Source organism: Miniopterus natalensis, chromosome 19 (genome assembly GCF_054644295.1).
Source record: "Miniopterus natalensis isolate mMinNat1 chromosome 19, mMinNat1.hap1, whole genome shotgun sequence".
Taxonomy (NCBI): Eukaryota; Metazoa; Chordata; class Mammalia; order Chiroptera; family Miniopteridae; genus Miniopterus; species Miniopterus natalensis.
This window is the reverse complement of record NC_142099.1, coordinates 20,532,909-20,548,233: the sequence shown is the minus strand read 5'-3', so window position 1 is coordinate 20,548,233 and position 15,325 is coordinate 20,532,909. Positions and strand designations below refer to the sequence as shown.

General features: G+C 34.6%; 1 protein-coding gene across 1 annotated transcript in view; it reads right to left on the bottom strand.

Annotated features, from left to right (window-relative positions):
- The window catches only part of XPR1 (xenotropic and polytropic retrovirus receptor 1), a 109,610-nt gene that overhangs the window by 28,647 nt on the left and 65,638 nt on the right, over positions 1 to 15,325 (bottom strand). Inside the window, exons 4-9 of the mRNA XM_016217872.2 lie at positions 14,457 to 14,680; positions 11,848 to 11,997; positions 11,261 to 11,344; positions 9,941 to 10,022; positions 3,112 to 3,302; positions 2,720 to 2,899 (exon numbers count right to left, since the gene is read on the bottom strand). Of these exons, the coding sequence (XP_016073358.1) occupies positions 2,720 to 2,899; positions 3,112 to 3,302; positions 9,941 to 10,022; positions 11,261 to 11,344; positions 11,848 to 11,997; positions 14,457 to 14,680 (911 nt within the window). The remainder of the gene's footprint in view (positions 1 to 2,719; positions 2,900 to 3,111; positions 3,303 to 9,940; positions 10,023 to 11,260; positions 11,345 to 11,847; positions 11,998 to 14,456; positions 14,681 to 15,325) is intronic.

Genomic DNA, 15,325 nt, shown 5'->3' with positions numbered 1-15,325 from the left:
CAAAACTCTCCTTTACCTACAAAGCATCCATAGGAAGGGAAGGATGGTGCATCTTATCATTTGAAGCATGTCTTCTTCTCTAACCAAAATCACTTTCATTTCACTAATGCAATAGTGATGATTGTATTTGTTTTGAAATTATGCCACAAAAATCATCCTAAAATCCTACTGTTATGAAAACAATGATAAATGAATTCAGGTTATATGTACTGAGCACTAATCCATGCTGTGTATTTTTCTCATAATGCATTTCTAATAATCCACTAACTATAACAATTCTATGAGATAGAATTAAAGAAAGAAGGAAATATAGTTTTACTTTAGGATGAGGCTTTAGAAAGAGCTATATCAGAGAAACATAACTAGGGTGGAAATATTCTTGTAAATCTGCTTGAAATAACTCTAAGAGTAAGTTTTTTCAGTGAGATTTGAATTCAAGTAAGTTGACAGGTCAATTAATAATAAAATCATCTATAAAAAAATTTCCCAGTAACAATTACTAATATAAATATAACAAATCAAATGTTTCCTTCTGTATTTTACTGCTTCTGATAGTACATTTTATTATTCTATTATTTCTTATTATATTACCATTGCCAAACCATTCCATCAACAAGTCCTCAGTTATTAGCACATAGCAGATGCATAGATAAATGTCTACTCAATGGGGAATCATTCTGCTAATAAGAGTAACTGGTCATGCATGAATCATAGCTTACTATTTAAACAAAGAAGGATGCACTGGGGAAATGCTCACTTAGCACACAATGTACACAACTGTATTACTTTGTTATTGCAATGAGATAGTCATATTAACACCTGAGTTTTCTGAGTCTTTTTACCTTCATTTCAAAATAACTATATTAGAGATTTCACAATAATTGAGGCAGGGAACAACAGGTGTTTATAATCTCAGTTATTTCCTTGTAACCAGAAGAATACAGCATTTTTTAATGCAATTAAGTTTTAAAACTCCACAAAATCTAGTAATAAAATGACAAATAATCTCAAAATAAGAAAGGTAATCTAATAATGTATACTAACTGGAAATGATTTTAGTATAGACTTCAAGAGAGAGAAAAATGGCTTGAATATTTCTTATCTTTAAAAAACCCTCTAAAAATTATGTGCTCTAGACGATGATAAAACCTATTAATGATAATGGTATACTTATGACTTATCAAAATACTCTTATACATGTAAGTTCCATACTCAGAATTCAAACCCAAAGTTAGGCCGAGTGGTGTTATACTTAAAGGAAATTATTTGCTCATTTATTTATATTTAATGAAATTGGAGGAAAAGAGGGAGGTTCTCAATTTGTGATAAAAATTCTAGTGGGAAAAATAAGAAGAAATACAAATAAAGAACAATCAAATTTGAGGAGAAAAAAAAATCAAGATTTGAGCCATTTTCTTTTCCTGACTGTTATACCTATATTCAAACATAGGTTGCTTTTATTTGTTGAGTGCTTATAATACTTTTTTAATAAGAAGGCCATATTTTATATCTTTAGATTTAAAAGATTTAGTTAATGCTACATATAGGAAGTTTATTGCCAAAAACAAACCAAAAAAAATCTGCTATCCCCAAGGGGGCACACAAAAGGGAAAAACACACAAAAACTATAGTTTTCAAGGAAGTATACTTTATCAAGTGGGGGGGAAAAGTGAGGCAATAATTATGGGAATCCTGAAAGTTTTTATAGAGATTGGTCAATTAATCACTAATCTTTATTCTTCTGTTAGTTGTAATTCATAATCTAAGAAATAATTATATGAACGCATTCCCAATTGATTTTCAATAGAGATGGTTTAATTTAGGAGTAGGCATAAGTCACTTCCAGGAGCTAACTTTATACTATCACAAAAAAAATACAGCTACCATTTTTGCATATCCTAATGCTATATTCTATATTCTAATACTGAGACTGCAATCATTTTGCAATCATTAAGAAATATGTACCCGGCCGCGAGTGGCTCAGCGGTTGAGCATCGACCAAGGATCCAGGAGATTGAGGTTCGATTCCCGGTCAGGGCACATGCCGGGTTGCGGGTTAGGCAGCCAATCAATGACTCTCATCATTGATGTTTCTATCTCTCTCTCTCCCCCTCCTTTCCTCTCTCTGAAATCAATAAAGATATGTTTAAAATAAAAAAAAAATACATAAAGTGGAAGTAGTGAAATTTATTATAAATGAAAATCAAAGTCAGTTTCTCAAATTAAACTTGGTGATCTGGCAAGATATTTATTTCTATTGCTTTTAGAGAACCAATCTTTCATAAAATAAAAATGGTAGACTACTTACATCAATTTAACAAGAAAATAAAAATTTTACCACTCTTTAAGAAAAGGAAATTTATAGAGTTCTACGTATTATCAGAGCTGATTAAATAATCTGTATAATAAAGTAACTAAATGAACCCTGAATTGACTATTATTAATTAGCAAAATCATTTCAATATCTGGACACTCATACTCCATTTTGGGAGGAAAAAAAATGCATGTGTGCTTTTGCCAAAGATGCTACACTGTGAAACATCAGGTGTACCAGTCATATTGCATTCTTTACCTCTGGAACTGGGGTACCACTCACATAGATGGCAATGTGAACCATGCTTCTAGAGCTGTGCAATATAGCAGCCTGAGTTTCATCCTGGAAGGCAATGACCAATATAGTATACCACTCTAAAAATGATTCACAAATTTTTGGACTTACCAGCAGTTTAAGCAGCCAAAACCGGGATTTATAATAGAAAGTTTTGGTGGGGTTGATAAGAAAGAAAGCCATAAATCCATAAAGGGCAAGTGGGTACACATATGTGGGGATGACACTAATTGGAGCAAAGAAGCATGCCAGAAGGCTCAGGCACCACAATATTCCAAGGAATCCAGCAATCTGATAAAGGGTGGAAAAGACAAAAAGAGGAAGAATTGTTATTTTTATTTTTACCATTATTCAGAATCTCTTTAATAAAACAAATGTAAGAAAAATGTTTAGTTATTAAGTCAATAGTCCTCTTCAAGTAGAAGGTGGATTCCAGTATCCACTAAACCAGCTGTATAGCTAATACAAATTATATTCGTGGAACTTTGTCTTGCTTTGATTACCTCAAAGAGATGCTGATGAGACAAATTGCTTCTTGGATTAAGTTCAAAGATGAGCACATGATTTACTCCAGCCTGTCTCCAACCATACGTGTTGATGCCCAGTAGGAAAAGGAATTCAATCAGAAGAAAGCCACCCCGATAGATTCTTATCAAGGGCCATATACTTCTATCTGTTTCAAGTTTAAATATAGCTGAAAGAATACCAATTAATTGGTTAGTCAGAATATTCATAATGTCTCCTTTATTGTCTTTTCTCTTAATTCTCTATGACATAGCCTTGGCATAGGAATTTTTTATAAATAAAACTTACATCTAGATCATTTCAAGAGCCTGTAAACTTGCTTCTAAGTTCTTTCCCATCTTCATTTCACTCTGCAAAACCCCACCAAAATAATTTTCCTAAAATTTGACCACTATCATGTTAGGCCATCGTTCCATTAGTTTCTCAGATTATAGAGAACCAAAGTAAAATAGTTCAGAACTACTATAATGTCAGTTCTGTCAGCTGGGGATTTCTGCATGACATAACTTCTTTGGCTTTGTTTGTCCATCATTAAACTGGATATAGTAATACCTACCTCACAGAGTTGCTGTGAAAATTAAATAGTACACATGATGGCAATGTGAAAATTAAAAAGTGATATAAATGACAACAGTTAATACTTACAGAATGCTTACAATGTGCTAAGGATTGCTCCCAGTATCTTTACGTATAATAACTCATTTAATCCTCACAATGGCTCCGTGAATTAAACACTTATTGCCATTTGATTGATGAGAAAACTAGAGCACTAAGAGGTTAAGTAATTTGCTCAGGGTTAATAAGCTAGTATAGGGCAGAGCCAGGATTTTAACTCAGTTTTGTTTCAAAGCCCACATTCTTAACCATTACATTCTATTGACCATATATGCCCAAACAAATGCTCAGTATCACTATTATTCTATAGTTCTCTAATAACATTCAAACACTTTAGCCTCCAAATTCAAGTTCTTTACAATCTGATCTCCAACTCATTTTTCCCAAACTTATCTCACAGTACCCCCAAACATTTTAATTCTTATCTCCCGATAGGTTTTATTATCCTTTTAACAAGTTCTTGTTTCACAATTGCTTGTGTTGCCCCTTGTATATGGCCTTGCTCTTTCTTTCCAAAAATTCAAATTCTACTTACTATTTAAGAGTCAGATCCTCATCTGTTCATAAATTCACTGAACCAAAATGTTTCATTTTGAGCCTACTATGTGCCAAACACTTCGATTTGGCTAATAATTTCTCAATTTTTTATTTTTTATTTTATTTATTTATTTTTAAAATATATCTTTATTGATTTCAGAGAGAGAAAAGAAGAGGGGGAAGGAAAGACAGAAACATCAATGATGAGACAGTCATTGATTGAGCCCACAACCTGGGCATGTGCCCTGACCAGGAATCGAACCCTGATCGCCTGGATCCTAGGTCGATGCTCAACCACTGAGCCACGCCTGGCCGGGCTCTCAATTTTTTAAATAACTATAAAATGTATTGTTAGTACCATTAATTATATACTACCTTATACACTTAATTTAAATAATCATTTATTTAAATGATTCTCTATAATACATAGCACACTTAATAATTTAAAAATAAAGGGTAGAGCCCTAGCCAGTTTGTTCAGTGGTTAGAGCATCGGCCCATAGACTGTAGGGTCCTGGGTTTGATTCCAGCCAAAGGCATGTGTCTCAGTTGTAGGCGCAATCCAGGAGGCAACCAATCGCTTTGTCCCTCTTACATCGATGTCTCTCTCTCTCTCTCTCTGCCTTCCACTCTCTCTGAAAAGCAATTGAAAAAATATCCTCGGGTGAGGATTTAAAAAAAAATAAATTAAAATAAATAAATAAAAATACAGGGTAGAGAAAGCCTTTGCTTTGGAGTCAAATACAATAAATCAGATTTCAAATTCTAGCTATACTAGGGCAAATTATTTAATTTTTCTAAGTCTCAGTTTCCTTGTTGGTCAAAGGGGATAATACCTACTCTTAAAAGTTTGTTAAGAGGATTAAATGTGAACAACATATATTAAATGACTAAAACAATGTTTGGCTGATTATGAGTATTCAGTATATATCAGTTTCTTTTTCCTTTTACTTAAAAAACTTCATTTTTTTCATTAATTTGACAAATATTTATTAGATGCTTATTGTACCTGACACCAATCTAAGAGCTGGGGATTCAATAATGAACAATAGACAGAATACCTGTCTCAGGAAACTTCTACTCTGTATAATGTCAGATATTGGTAATTTTGGGGTTTTTTTGGTTACCCTTCACCCAATGATTTTTTTCCCCACTGATTTTTTAAAAAGAATGGAGCCCGGCCGGGCGTGGCTCAGCGGTTGAGTATGGACCTAGGATCCAGGCAATCGGGGTTCGATTCCCGGCCAGGGCACATGCCCGGGTTTTGGGCTGCAGTCGATCAATGACTCTCTCATCACTGGTGTTTCTATCTCTGTCTCTCCCTCTCCCTTCCTCTCTCTGAAATCAATAAAGATATATTTTAAATAAATAAATAAAGAGAATGGAAGGGAAGGGGAGAGGCAGAGAGAGAGAAACATAGATGTGAGAGAGACACATCTATTGGTTGCCTCCCAAATGTGCCCTGACCGGGGGGCGGGGGGGGGCGGGGATCGAGCTGCAACCCAGGTATGTGTCCTTAACTGGACTCGAATCCAAGACCCTTCAGTCCGAGGGCCAACGTTCTAACCACTGAACCAAACCAGCTAGGGCAGAAAGAGAGAATTTTTTGAAGAAAAAAATGTAGGGTAAGGAGATAATGATGTTAGATGTTATTTTAGGTAGGGTGGTCAAGAAGACCTCTCAGAATATAACATTTGTAGATCATCTGCATTTCCTTAAGGAGAGAATGAATCATATGAATATCTGAAGGGATAGGGCGCCAAGTAAAGGGAAAGTAAAAGGTATGAGCCTGGCCCTGGCCAGGTAGCTTGGATGGCTGGAGTGTCATCCCATACACCAAAAGGCCATGGGTTCAATTCCCGGTCAAGGCACATACCTATATTACAGGTTAGATTCCCAGTTGGGGCATGTACTGGAAGCAACTAATCAATGTTTCTCCCCTACCCCCCTCTCTCTCTTCCTCTTTCTAAAAATCAATAAACATATCCTCGCGTGAAGATTTAAAAACAAAAACAAAGTATGAGCCTGGTGTGCTCCAGGAATAGGAAGAAGGCCAAAGCCACTATGATTGGATTGAGAGGTAAAATGGTAAAAAGCCAGGGGCAAATCAGGTAGGACTCTGTAGTACTTTGTCAAGGCTTAAGCTTTTACTCTGATGTATGAAGCCAGTGAAAGGTTTTTACACGTAAGTGACATGACCCGATTAATAATTTCAAGGGGCTACTCTAAAGAATAGACTACAAAGGAACAAGTATATTGTTACTGTATCAAACTAAGGTAATTAGGAGTCTATAAGAGAAGTTTAAAAAAATCTAAACAGGTCATTTTCCATCTTCATGAAAGTAAATATATGATACAAGTAAATTTCACACAAATTATTAAATATTAGGTCATATTCCCTTGAGAAACTACAGCAATTATGCACACTATTTTTTGATGTGAATGGATGAAAAAAAAATCATGCTTGTACATGCATTACTACTGCTGTGTTTCTCTCTCAACACTGTTATTTTTTAAGCACCCACTGGGAGATAAATAAGGATAGACAGCTGGCTTTAATTATATTTACTCTGCCTCTCCCCATTCAAACACAAAGATCAAACAAAAGGGATTTGAGGTGAGAGAACATAATGTACAAAACTAAATGCATAAACCACACATAAGAACTCCAAGATTCTCACAAAAACTTAACCTATACTTATGAAAGAAAAAAAATACCTCAACTTGTCTCTGAATTTAACAAAAAATTTTGATTCAATCACATAAAAAGAATGAAGTTTATTTATTCTTATGTCTTATTTAATGATAATGATAATACCATCACGTTCATCTTGGAAATAAAAGAAAAAATTCTACATCCAAATAACTAAGGTTTTCCCTACAGAAAGAACAACTCCCAGCACATACACCATATATACTTAATATAGTGCTTAAAACCAAAACCATATTTTACTTAACACTTCTCAGCTGAACTCTATGAACTGATCTCAAGCTATCTTTTCATTCTTATCATCTAATAATACTCTCCTTTACCCTAGGTGAATATATCACTTCTCTCCTTCATAAACCATTCCCTCCTCCTACGCCCCTTCCCATACCCTGGCCAACTAAAATTAAAATCTCTGCTCATCTGTCTCCTTCTCTTGGAATGTCTTTCATTCCATCAATGTCCAGTGTAAATGTCATTTCTTCTATAAAGTCTTCCCTGATGCTCTCATTTAAAAGTAATCACTTGGCCCAGCCAGCGTGGCTCAGTGGTTGAGCATCAACCTATGATCCAGGAGACAGAGGTTCGATTCCCCATCAGGGCATATGCCCAGGTTTCGGGCTCCCCAGCAGGGGGCGTGCAGGCAGTAGCTGATCATGAACCTCTCTCATCACTGATGTTTCTATCTATCTCTTCCTCTCCCTTCCTCTCTCTGAAATCAATAAGAATATATTAAAAAAATAAATCACTTGTTCCTTTGATCTGTATGACATGTATGTTTGCAGGCTTCACTGAGCAGAATTTAATTCTTTATTCATGATTCATAGTTATCATTATAAGAGTAAGTACACAGGCTCTTGAGGTATACCACGATCATCTGCCTTTAAAGTAAAAGTCTTCAAATGAAAGAACCTTTGAGATGTGTCTGTCTTTTTAGTGCGTGCGTGTGTGTGTGTGTGTGTGTGTGTATGTTTGTATACCATTTAATTTCATCTTGGTCCTTTCTATTCCTTCCATTCAAACTTCCACCAATATTTTTTTAATATCGTCCTATTATGTCCCAGCTAGTGTTCTAGGTGCTGGGGATACAATGGTGAACAGAAGAAACAAATGGCCAGCCATCAAGGAACTTATATTCCAGTCAGAAAACAGATACCAAGAAACACAAATATGAAATATTATGCCATGTACTTACATGTGCTCTGAAGAAAACTAATGCAGGCTAAAGGAACAGAACAAGCTATTTTAGAGTAGGGTGAGCACAAAAGTCCTTACTGAGGAGGTGGCATTTGAATAGAGATTAAGTGTAGACATCTTGGGGAAGAGCCTTTTAGGCAACTGTAAGGGCCTACATATAAGAATGAACTTAGGGTGTTCAAAGAATAGCAACAACACAAGTGTGATTGAAAACACAGTGAAACTGAATGTGGGAAGGATGACAGGATGTAAACTCAGAAAGGCCCACAGGCGAGAGATTCTGTAGGGCCTTATAGGCTATAGTAACAAGTTTCAATTGTATTGTAGGAAGCCATTACCGGATTTTGAAGAGGAGACTGATATAATCTAACGTTTTTTATGTGTTTTATTTTTGAAGAGTGGTAGCTACAAGGAGGCAAAAGTGGCTGAAGGGAGACAAGTTCAGAAGGCCGTTGCAGTATATTAAGGATGGCACTGAGGGAGGTGGTCAGATTCAGAATATATTTTGAAGACAGAGCAACAGGATTTCCTAATGGACTGGAAATGAGTTATGAGGGAAAAGAGAGGCTAAAGGGTTTTGGTCTGAGAAAATGATGAAAAGTGATGCTATATAGAAGAGAAAGTGTATCTGAGGGTAAAAAAAAAAAATTTGTCCATGTAAGCCTGAGATGCCTATTAGACATCCAAGTAGCCAATCAGATAGCATTCAGAGAAAAGAGTATATATGCTTGGGAGTCATAAGTATACTGATATTTATAGCCATGGGTTTGAATAAGGTTGTCTAGATAGGAAATACGTGTAGACAGAGATTTCAGGATTGAGCCCAGTAGTATTCCCCAATATCTAGATATCACAAAGAGAAAACAAAACAGCTAGCAAAGGAGACTGGGAAAGAACTGCCAGCGAAGTATAAAACCAGCAGAGTATGGTTTCCCAGCAAAACCAATTGAAGAAAAAGTTTCAAGGAGTGACTGACAGTGTCAAATGCTTCTGTTGTGAGGTTTAGTAAGATTGTGCCTCTCTTGCCGTTATATCATTTGATGTTGGGAGTGCACCTGCTTCTAAAAATTCCTCTTCTAATTTTTTTTTTTTTAATATCTTTATTGATTTCAGAGAGAGGGAAGGAGAGGGAGAGAGAGAGAGAAACACCAATGATGAGAGAGTCACTGGAGATCGAGCCCTCAACCTGGGCATGTGCCCTGACCGGGAATCAAACCTCGATCTCCTGGAACCTAGGCTGACGCTCAACCGCTGAGCCACGCCTGACCAGGCTATAATTTTTAACTTCTATAGAATAAGAAATTATATAACCAAGATTCTTAAAATTATATGCAAAGTAATTGTAAATAGGGTCTGGAAAAGATGTGAAAGAATGTCTAAAAGGCAAAGTAAATAAATCGGTACATAATTTGCAATGTCTTATTTACTCTCATCTGTGATCAAGGGAGCTGAGGTTCTTGATAACTGAAAAATGAAAACGTGTGAAGAAATTGTACATAAGCACTGAAAAATAATGGAGAATAAGAAGTCATCAACTAGCAATGTTTTAAAGGATAATATACCCCAAAGGAAAAACAAACCAAAACAAATTACTTTCCCCACCCCCACTTATTTATAAGAATAAAAAATTTAGCCCTAACAGATTTCTCTTTCAGTGGCTTTAGTAGTTTATTAGTAGCTTTGACAGAAGAACAGAATATGACATATGCATATTTGTAAAAATAATTTAATTCAAAATTTAAACTACTTACCGGCAAGCACAAGGGTAACATTCAGTACAATGAATATTCCACAAAATAGGCCAACTCTAAAAGTAGTCCATGCTGGTGCAGGCTGTGGACAGAAAAATAGAATTTGCAGTATAGGGTAAAATATTAAGTACATTTAGTATATGCTATCATAAATCAGTAGCATGAACCTCAAAGTTCTACCATGAAAACAAAAATATTTATGATCTGTATTTTTATAAATCTGAACTAGAGAATCATCCCTCATCATTCTATAGGGTTGCCAGTTATTTGAATTATTTTACAGAAATCTGAGTCACAGAGTAAACAAGATGATAATTTTAGGCATCGAATTATATATACTCTGATTTTCTGATAGAAGATATTTAAAGGCAATTTAGAGGTCTTGAACATCTTTTGTAATACTTATCCCTAAATATTTAATATTTCAATTATAAATAGCATTATTTTTAAAAATTCTGATTTCCAATTGTTCATGATGGTGTGTAAAAATAGAATTGATTTTTATATATTATTCTTGTATTCAGCAACTTTGATAAACTCACTAGTTCTAATAGTTATGTATATTCATTGGATTTTCTAGGTTGTGTCATGAGCAATAAAAAAAAAACCATCAGTTTTACTTCTTTCTTTCTAATCTGAATGGCTATTATTTATTTTTCTTATGTTACTGCACTGGCTATAATCTCCAGTACAATGACGAAGAGAAGTGAATATCTTTTTTTGTTTTTAGAAAGAAAGCATTCAGTGTTTCACCATTAAGTATGATATTAGTTGTAGGCTCTTCATAAATGTCTTTTATTAGAATGAGATAAGGAAGTTCTTTCTGTTATTGATTTCCATTCCATTGTCGTCAGACAATATACTTTCCATGATTTAAATCTTTTTTAGCTTATTGAGACTTGCTTTATGACACACAAGATATCACTCAAATGTTTTCTGGTATAATGAATATCATTTCATAAATGCTTTTTTAGGTGTAACTATTGTATTTTGGATGAAGCAATCTAGTAGCCCAGCACATCTGACATGCCCCCATCACCAAATACACATCTCATTTTAATCATTTGGTGGGACCATGACATTAGCATGCCAACAAAAATAAACAAGAGAAATACAGGATAGGAAGAGATAGATGGGAAGACATTAAATTCATTATGAAGCAAGATCTGGCATCAAATTTTTAAATACAAAAATAACAATAGTATTAACTACTTAACTCTGAAACATTTTTTGAAGTAATGTAATCGGTATATTTTATCAGCTAAATAGACTGTATTAATTATTAAATTGGCAAAACCAATACTGGAAACAAATACTAACCTGAGCAGCTCCCAAGGGGGGAACACGTAAACGCTTCATAGCTTTTTGTCTGTCACCATCTTCAAGTTCATTGGTCACTACAGCCTACAAAGACACATTATTAAATTTTTTTTATTCTCCCCCGAGGATATGTTTATTGCTTTTAGAGAGAGTAAAGGGGAGGGGGGAGAGAGAAACACTGATGTGAGAAACATCGACTGGCTGTCTCCCATATGAACCCTGACAGGGATTGAACCTGCAACCCGGATATGTGCCCTGACCAGAAATCAAACTGGCAACCCTTCAGTGCATGGGACAATGCTCCAACTAACTGAGCCACCCGGCCAGGGCACATTATTAAATTTTGACACAGGTCATACTAAACTTGAGTAATGCATAAATAATTGTGAATCATTTATATTTATGGTACTCTGATAACCTCTTGGTGAATGAGTACTGATTAAGCAAAAAAAATCATGAGTAAGAACATGTTTATATTAAAAATTAGAAATCAATTATAATGGAGAACAGAAAAGAAAAATTATTTCATTAAAAATAAGACATGTAAGACGTTGAAAATATGTGGTATATGAGTGAGATTACTATACCTCAGTTTCAGAGATGAGCTGATTGATTTTCTTGCACGTATAAAATGGGGCCACTTCCACATGAGCTACTCGCCAATCTGCTCCACGAGATGTTTCCAGGATCTTGTCATGCTTTTTAAGGATTTTTCGAAACCCTGTAAAATTCAGATTCTACAGAAAGAAGTGAGAAACACTACTATAACTTCCATCACCATAAAAGAAGATGAAAAATAATAAGCACCATGTGTAGACAGAGCCGACTGAGGACTGAGTACCGAGGGAAATGGCAATGTTTTGCCTTTACTGAAAGGATAAGACTCTCATAAAAGCATTTACTGAAAGGAAAAGACTCTTCTTTATTATTTTATTTATTCATTTTAAGGTAGTATGTTATCAGTAATAGAAAGAAACCCTAAATATGGACCCTATTATTTCTATTTCAAGTAAATTAATGGAAGTCCTAAACTCAAAACATTTTTATTTCCATTTTCCTATGAACGATTGTTCTCAAAATAGCTAATTTATATTATTTTGATTCTTTGATTAATATAATATTTTCAGGAAATATTTCAGATTTATCATGCACTGAATACACTTATAATTTCTCTGTTGTTTGAAGGACTGGTAGAGATATGCATTTCCCCCCCTACTACTATGCAAGCAAAAATAGAAGATCACCTATTTCTCTTAACTTTCATTTTTGCTTCCATCCATTCTCAGTTTGGGGATGGGATTGCAAAGAAGAGTGAGTAGAAAAGAAGTGATCAGGGTTTTGCTGATAATGGATAGAAGCTTCTATTTTTCCTCCATTTTTACAATATCAAAATCCTACTTTTCTATATTCTCAAAATCCGTTGTTTTATCAACATGCAAAAAAGCAGGAAACCATGGGTTTGCAAGGTTCTTTAAACCAGAGGTCTCCCAAATTTGATCACATATCCCATTAGTAAAAATAATAAGCACTCACTCCAAACTAGGCTTTGCTTGCTTGCTTATAATTTTTTTTCTCATACTTTAATGGAACATCTTAAATTCTCCTTGGGGTGCATACACCATGACTTGGAGAGTGCTTTTCATCAACTTTTCTTTTCCCTCATTCTCAAAGTAAGTGTATTTTTACAGAACTAACCCTCAAAGAATAGAAGATAAATCAAAACCTTTATAATTTATAATGTTTTGTTTTCCCAAGGAGCTTTTTATAATGACCCCAAACAAATATTTCTCTGTAACACACAGCATAATTAATAAAACAGGAAAAATGACAAAGAAGAAATACATTTTTTTAAATCCTCACCCGAGAGAGACTGATTTTATAGAGAGAGGAAGGAGGGGAGAAAGAGAGAGAGAAAAAACATTGATCAGCTGCCTCCTGGACTTGCCCCAACAGGGGATTGAACCAGCAACCTTTTTGGTGTACAGGATGATGCTCCAACCAATCGAGCCACCCAGCCACGGCCATTTTTTTCTTTTTAAAAATAAATTACAAAGAAATTTATGAATAAATTTCAAAGGAAAGTAATTTCCTATCATAGATATCTTATAGAACTGGGTGGCTCTTTCAATGATAAAGTATTAAAGCACCAACGAAGAAAGCAGAATTATAAAGGAAAAGGTAGAAGTAAGTACATGCATTAACAACTTAGATCACTGTAGATACGAGACTACATTGACTTTTTATTTTAAAATACCAGTATTTATACTTGGTAATACTTTTGTTGCGTAACTTTTAGATTTTATATAGTATATGATCCTGTGATGATCCTAACCACTGATTAGAAGTAATAATCATAAGAATAAAATGGAAAAATAGTGCATAAGGTCTCTCTAAAGATGAGGGAGATGCTTTTGCCTAATTTAAATGTTTATTATTGAATGAATCATCTGTTTTTCAGTAAATTCCTTATAGATTTAACTATATCAATAAATCCATGAAGAATTACAAATGAATAAATGCCCCGTATTTCCAAAATTTTGCATACATGTAGTTCGATTTTTTCAGATCGTATTTTTTAAATATTAAGTGATATAGTAGCTTAGATGTTCAGTCTACATACACATTTTCTGTGATAATTTCTTTTTTCACAAAATTTAAAGAAAATAGTTATACTGCAGCCTGTGGATAATAAAACTGAAAGGATTCTTAGTGGGGAGTTAAAAAGTCTGTATCTTTTATATTGTTAGTGTTAACTGCAGGAAAGTTAACTGTCCAATTGCATTTACAGAAATTTTGCTATAGGTTTGCAGGAATATAGAAGCTCTTACATAGCCAGCAGTGGTTGGGTAGACATATATTATTTCTGATTTCTACTCATCGCAGCCAGAGATGCCTCTAAATATAGGAAGCAAACTATTAGTCCTTGATTCAAGGGCTACTCCTGAATATTGTACAAAAAGGTTTTAGAAAACTGATCTTCAAAAATAAAACTCTTATTAACACTATTTTACCACCTCCAATAACATGGTTTTAGCCAATAAGAATATGAGAAATCTCAATAAGAACCTAAAGAATAATGGCATGCTAAGGATTTCCCTTTTTGGACTGGCCCATTAGTACAGCTCCAGGTAATTCCATTTATTATAATTTCTCAATTATTTAAAGGTTCCATTCTCCAGGATAAGAATCTAACTACCTGATAGTTCTGCAGCAGGATAAGACTGAGGTAGAACTCGCTGAAGGCCAGTTTAAGGTCTTTAATATTCCTATGTTGCACACGTTCCTCATGGGACAGGTGGAAGACTGGCTTTCTGCGCTGTCGCAGCGTAGTAACACCAGTGCTTTCTTTCTGCGCATCCAGTGATGACTGAAGCTCATTCTGAAGTGTAGCAAACCTGCGCTGAGCCTCTGCGAGCTTTTCTATAAGAAATAAAACAGAATTGTCAAATCATCAAGATAAAAATGGTGGTAAAAGTTCTCACTGGCTTGTCTGAATTTTTACTAATTATTCTAGTTTGTTTTCCTCAAATTTCTAGGGGAAAAAAGTTACATGTAATATTTAGAACTGGATAGGAAAAAAATGTTTTGGGATAACACCCTCCTTTCACACCTCTCCCACACTTCCCTCCCTACAAAACCTCAAGTGTACCCTTTCTTTTTACAAATGAAGGTATAGAATTTAAAAAACCACTAAGAATAAGAATGAATAAAGGTACAGCCACATTGTAATTTGGAAAAGTTTGGCAGTTCTCAAAAGGTTAAACACAGTTGCCTTAAGACCCAACAATCCCACTCCTAGTATATACCCAAGAGAAATGAACACATATGTTCACACAAAAACTTGTGTACATACAGCATACACAAACTAGTACTCATAATAGTAAAAAAGTGGAAACAACTCATATGTCCATTAAGTGATGAATGGATAGGCAAAATATGGTACCTATGTACGATGGAATATTATTTAGCTATAAAAAGGAATGAAATATTGATTCATGCTACAACATGGATGAATCTTGAAGACATCATGGTAAGTGAAAGAAGCCAGACACAAAATGCCACATA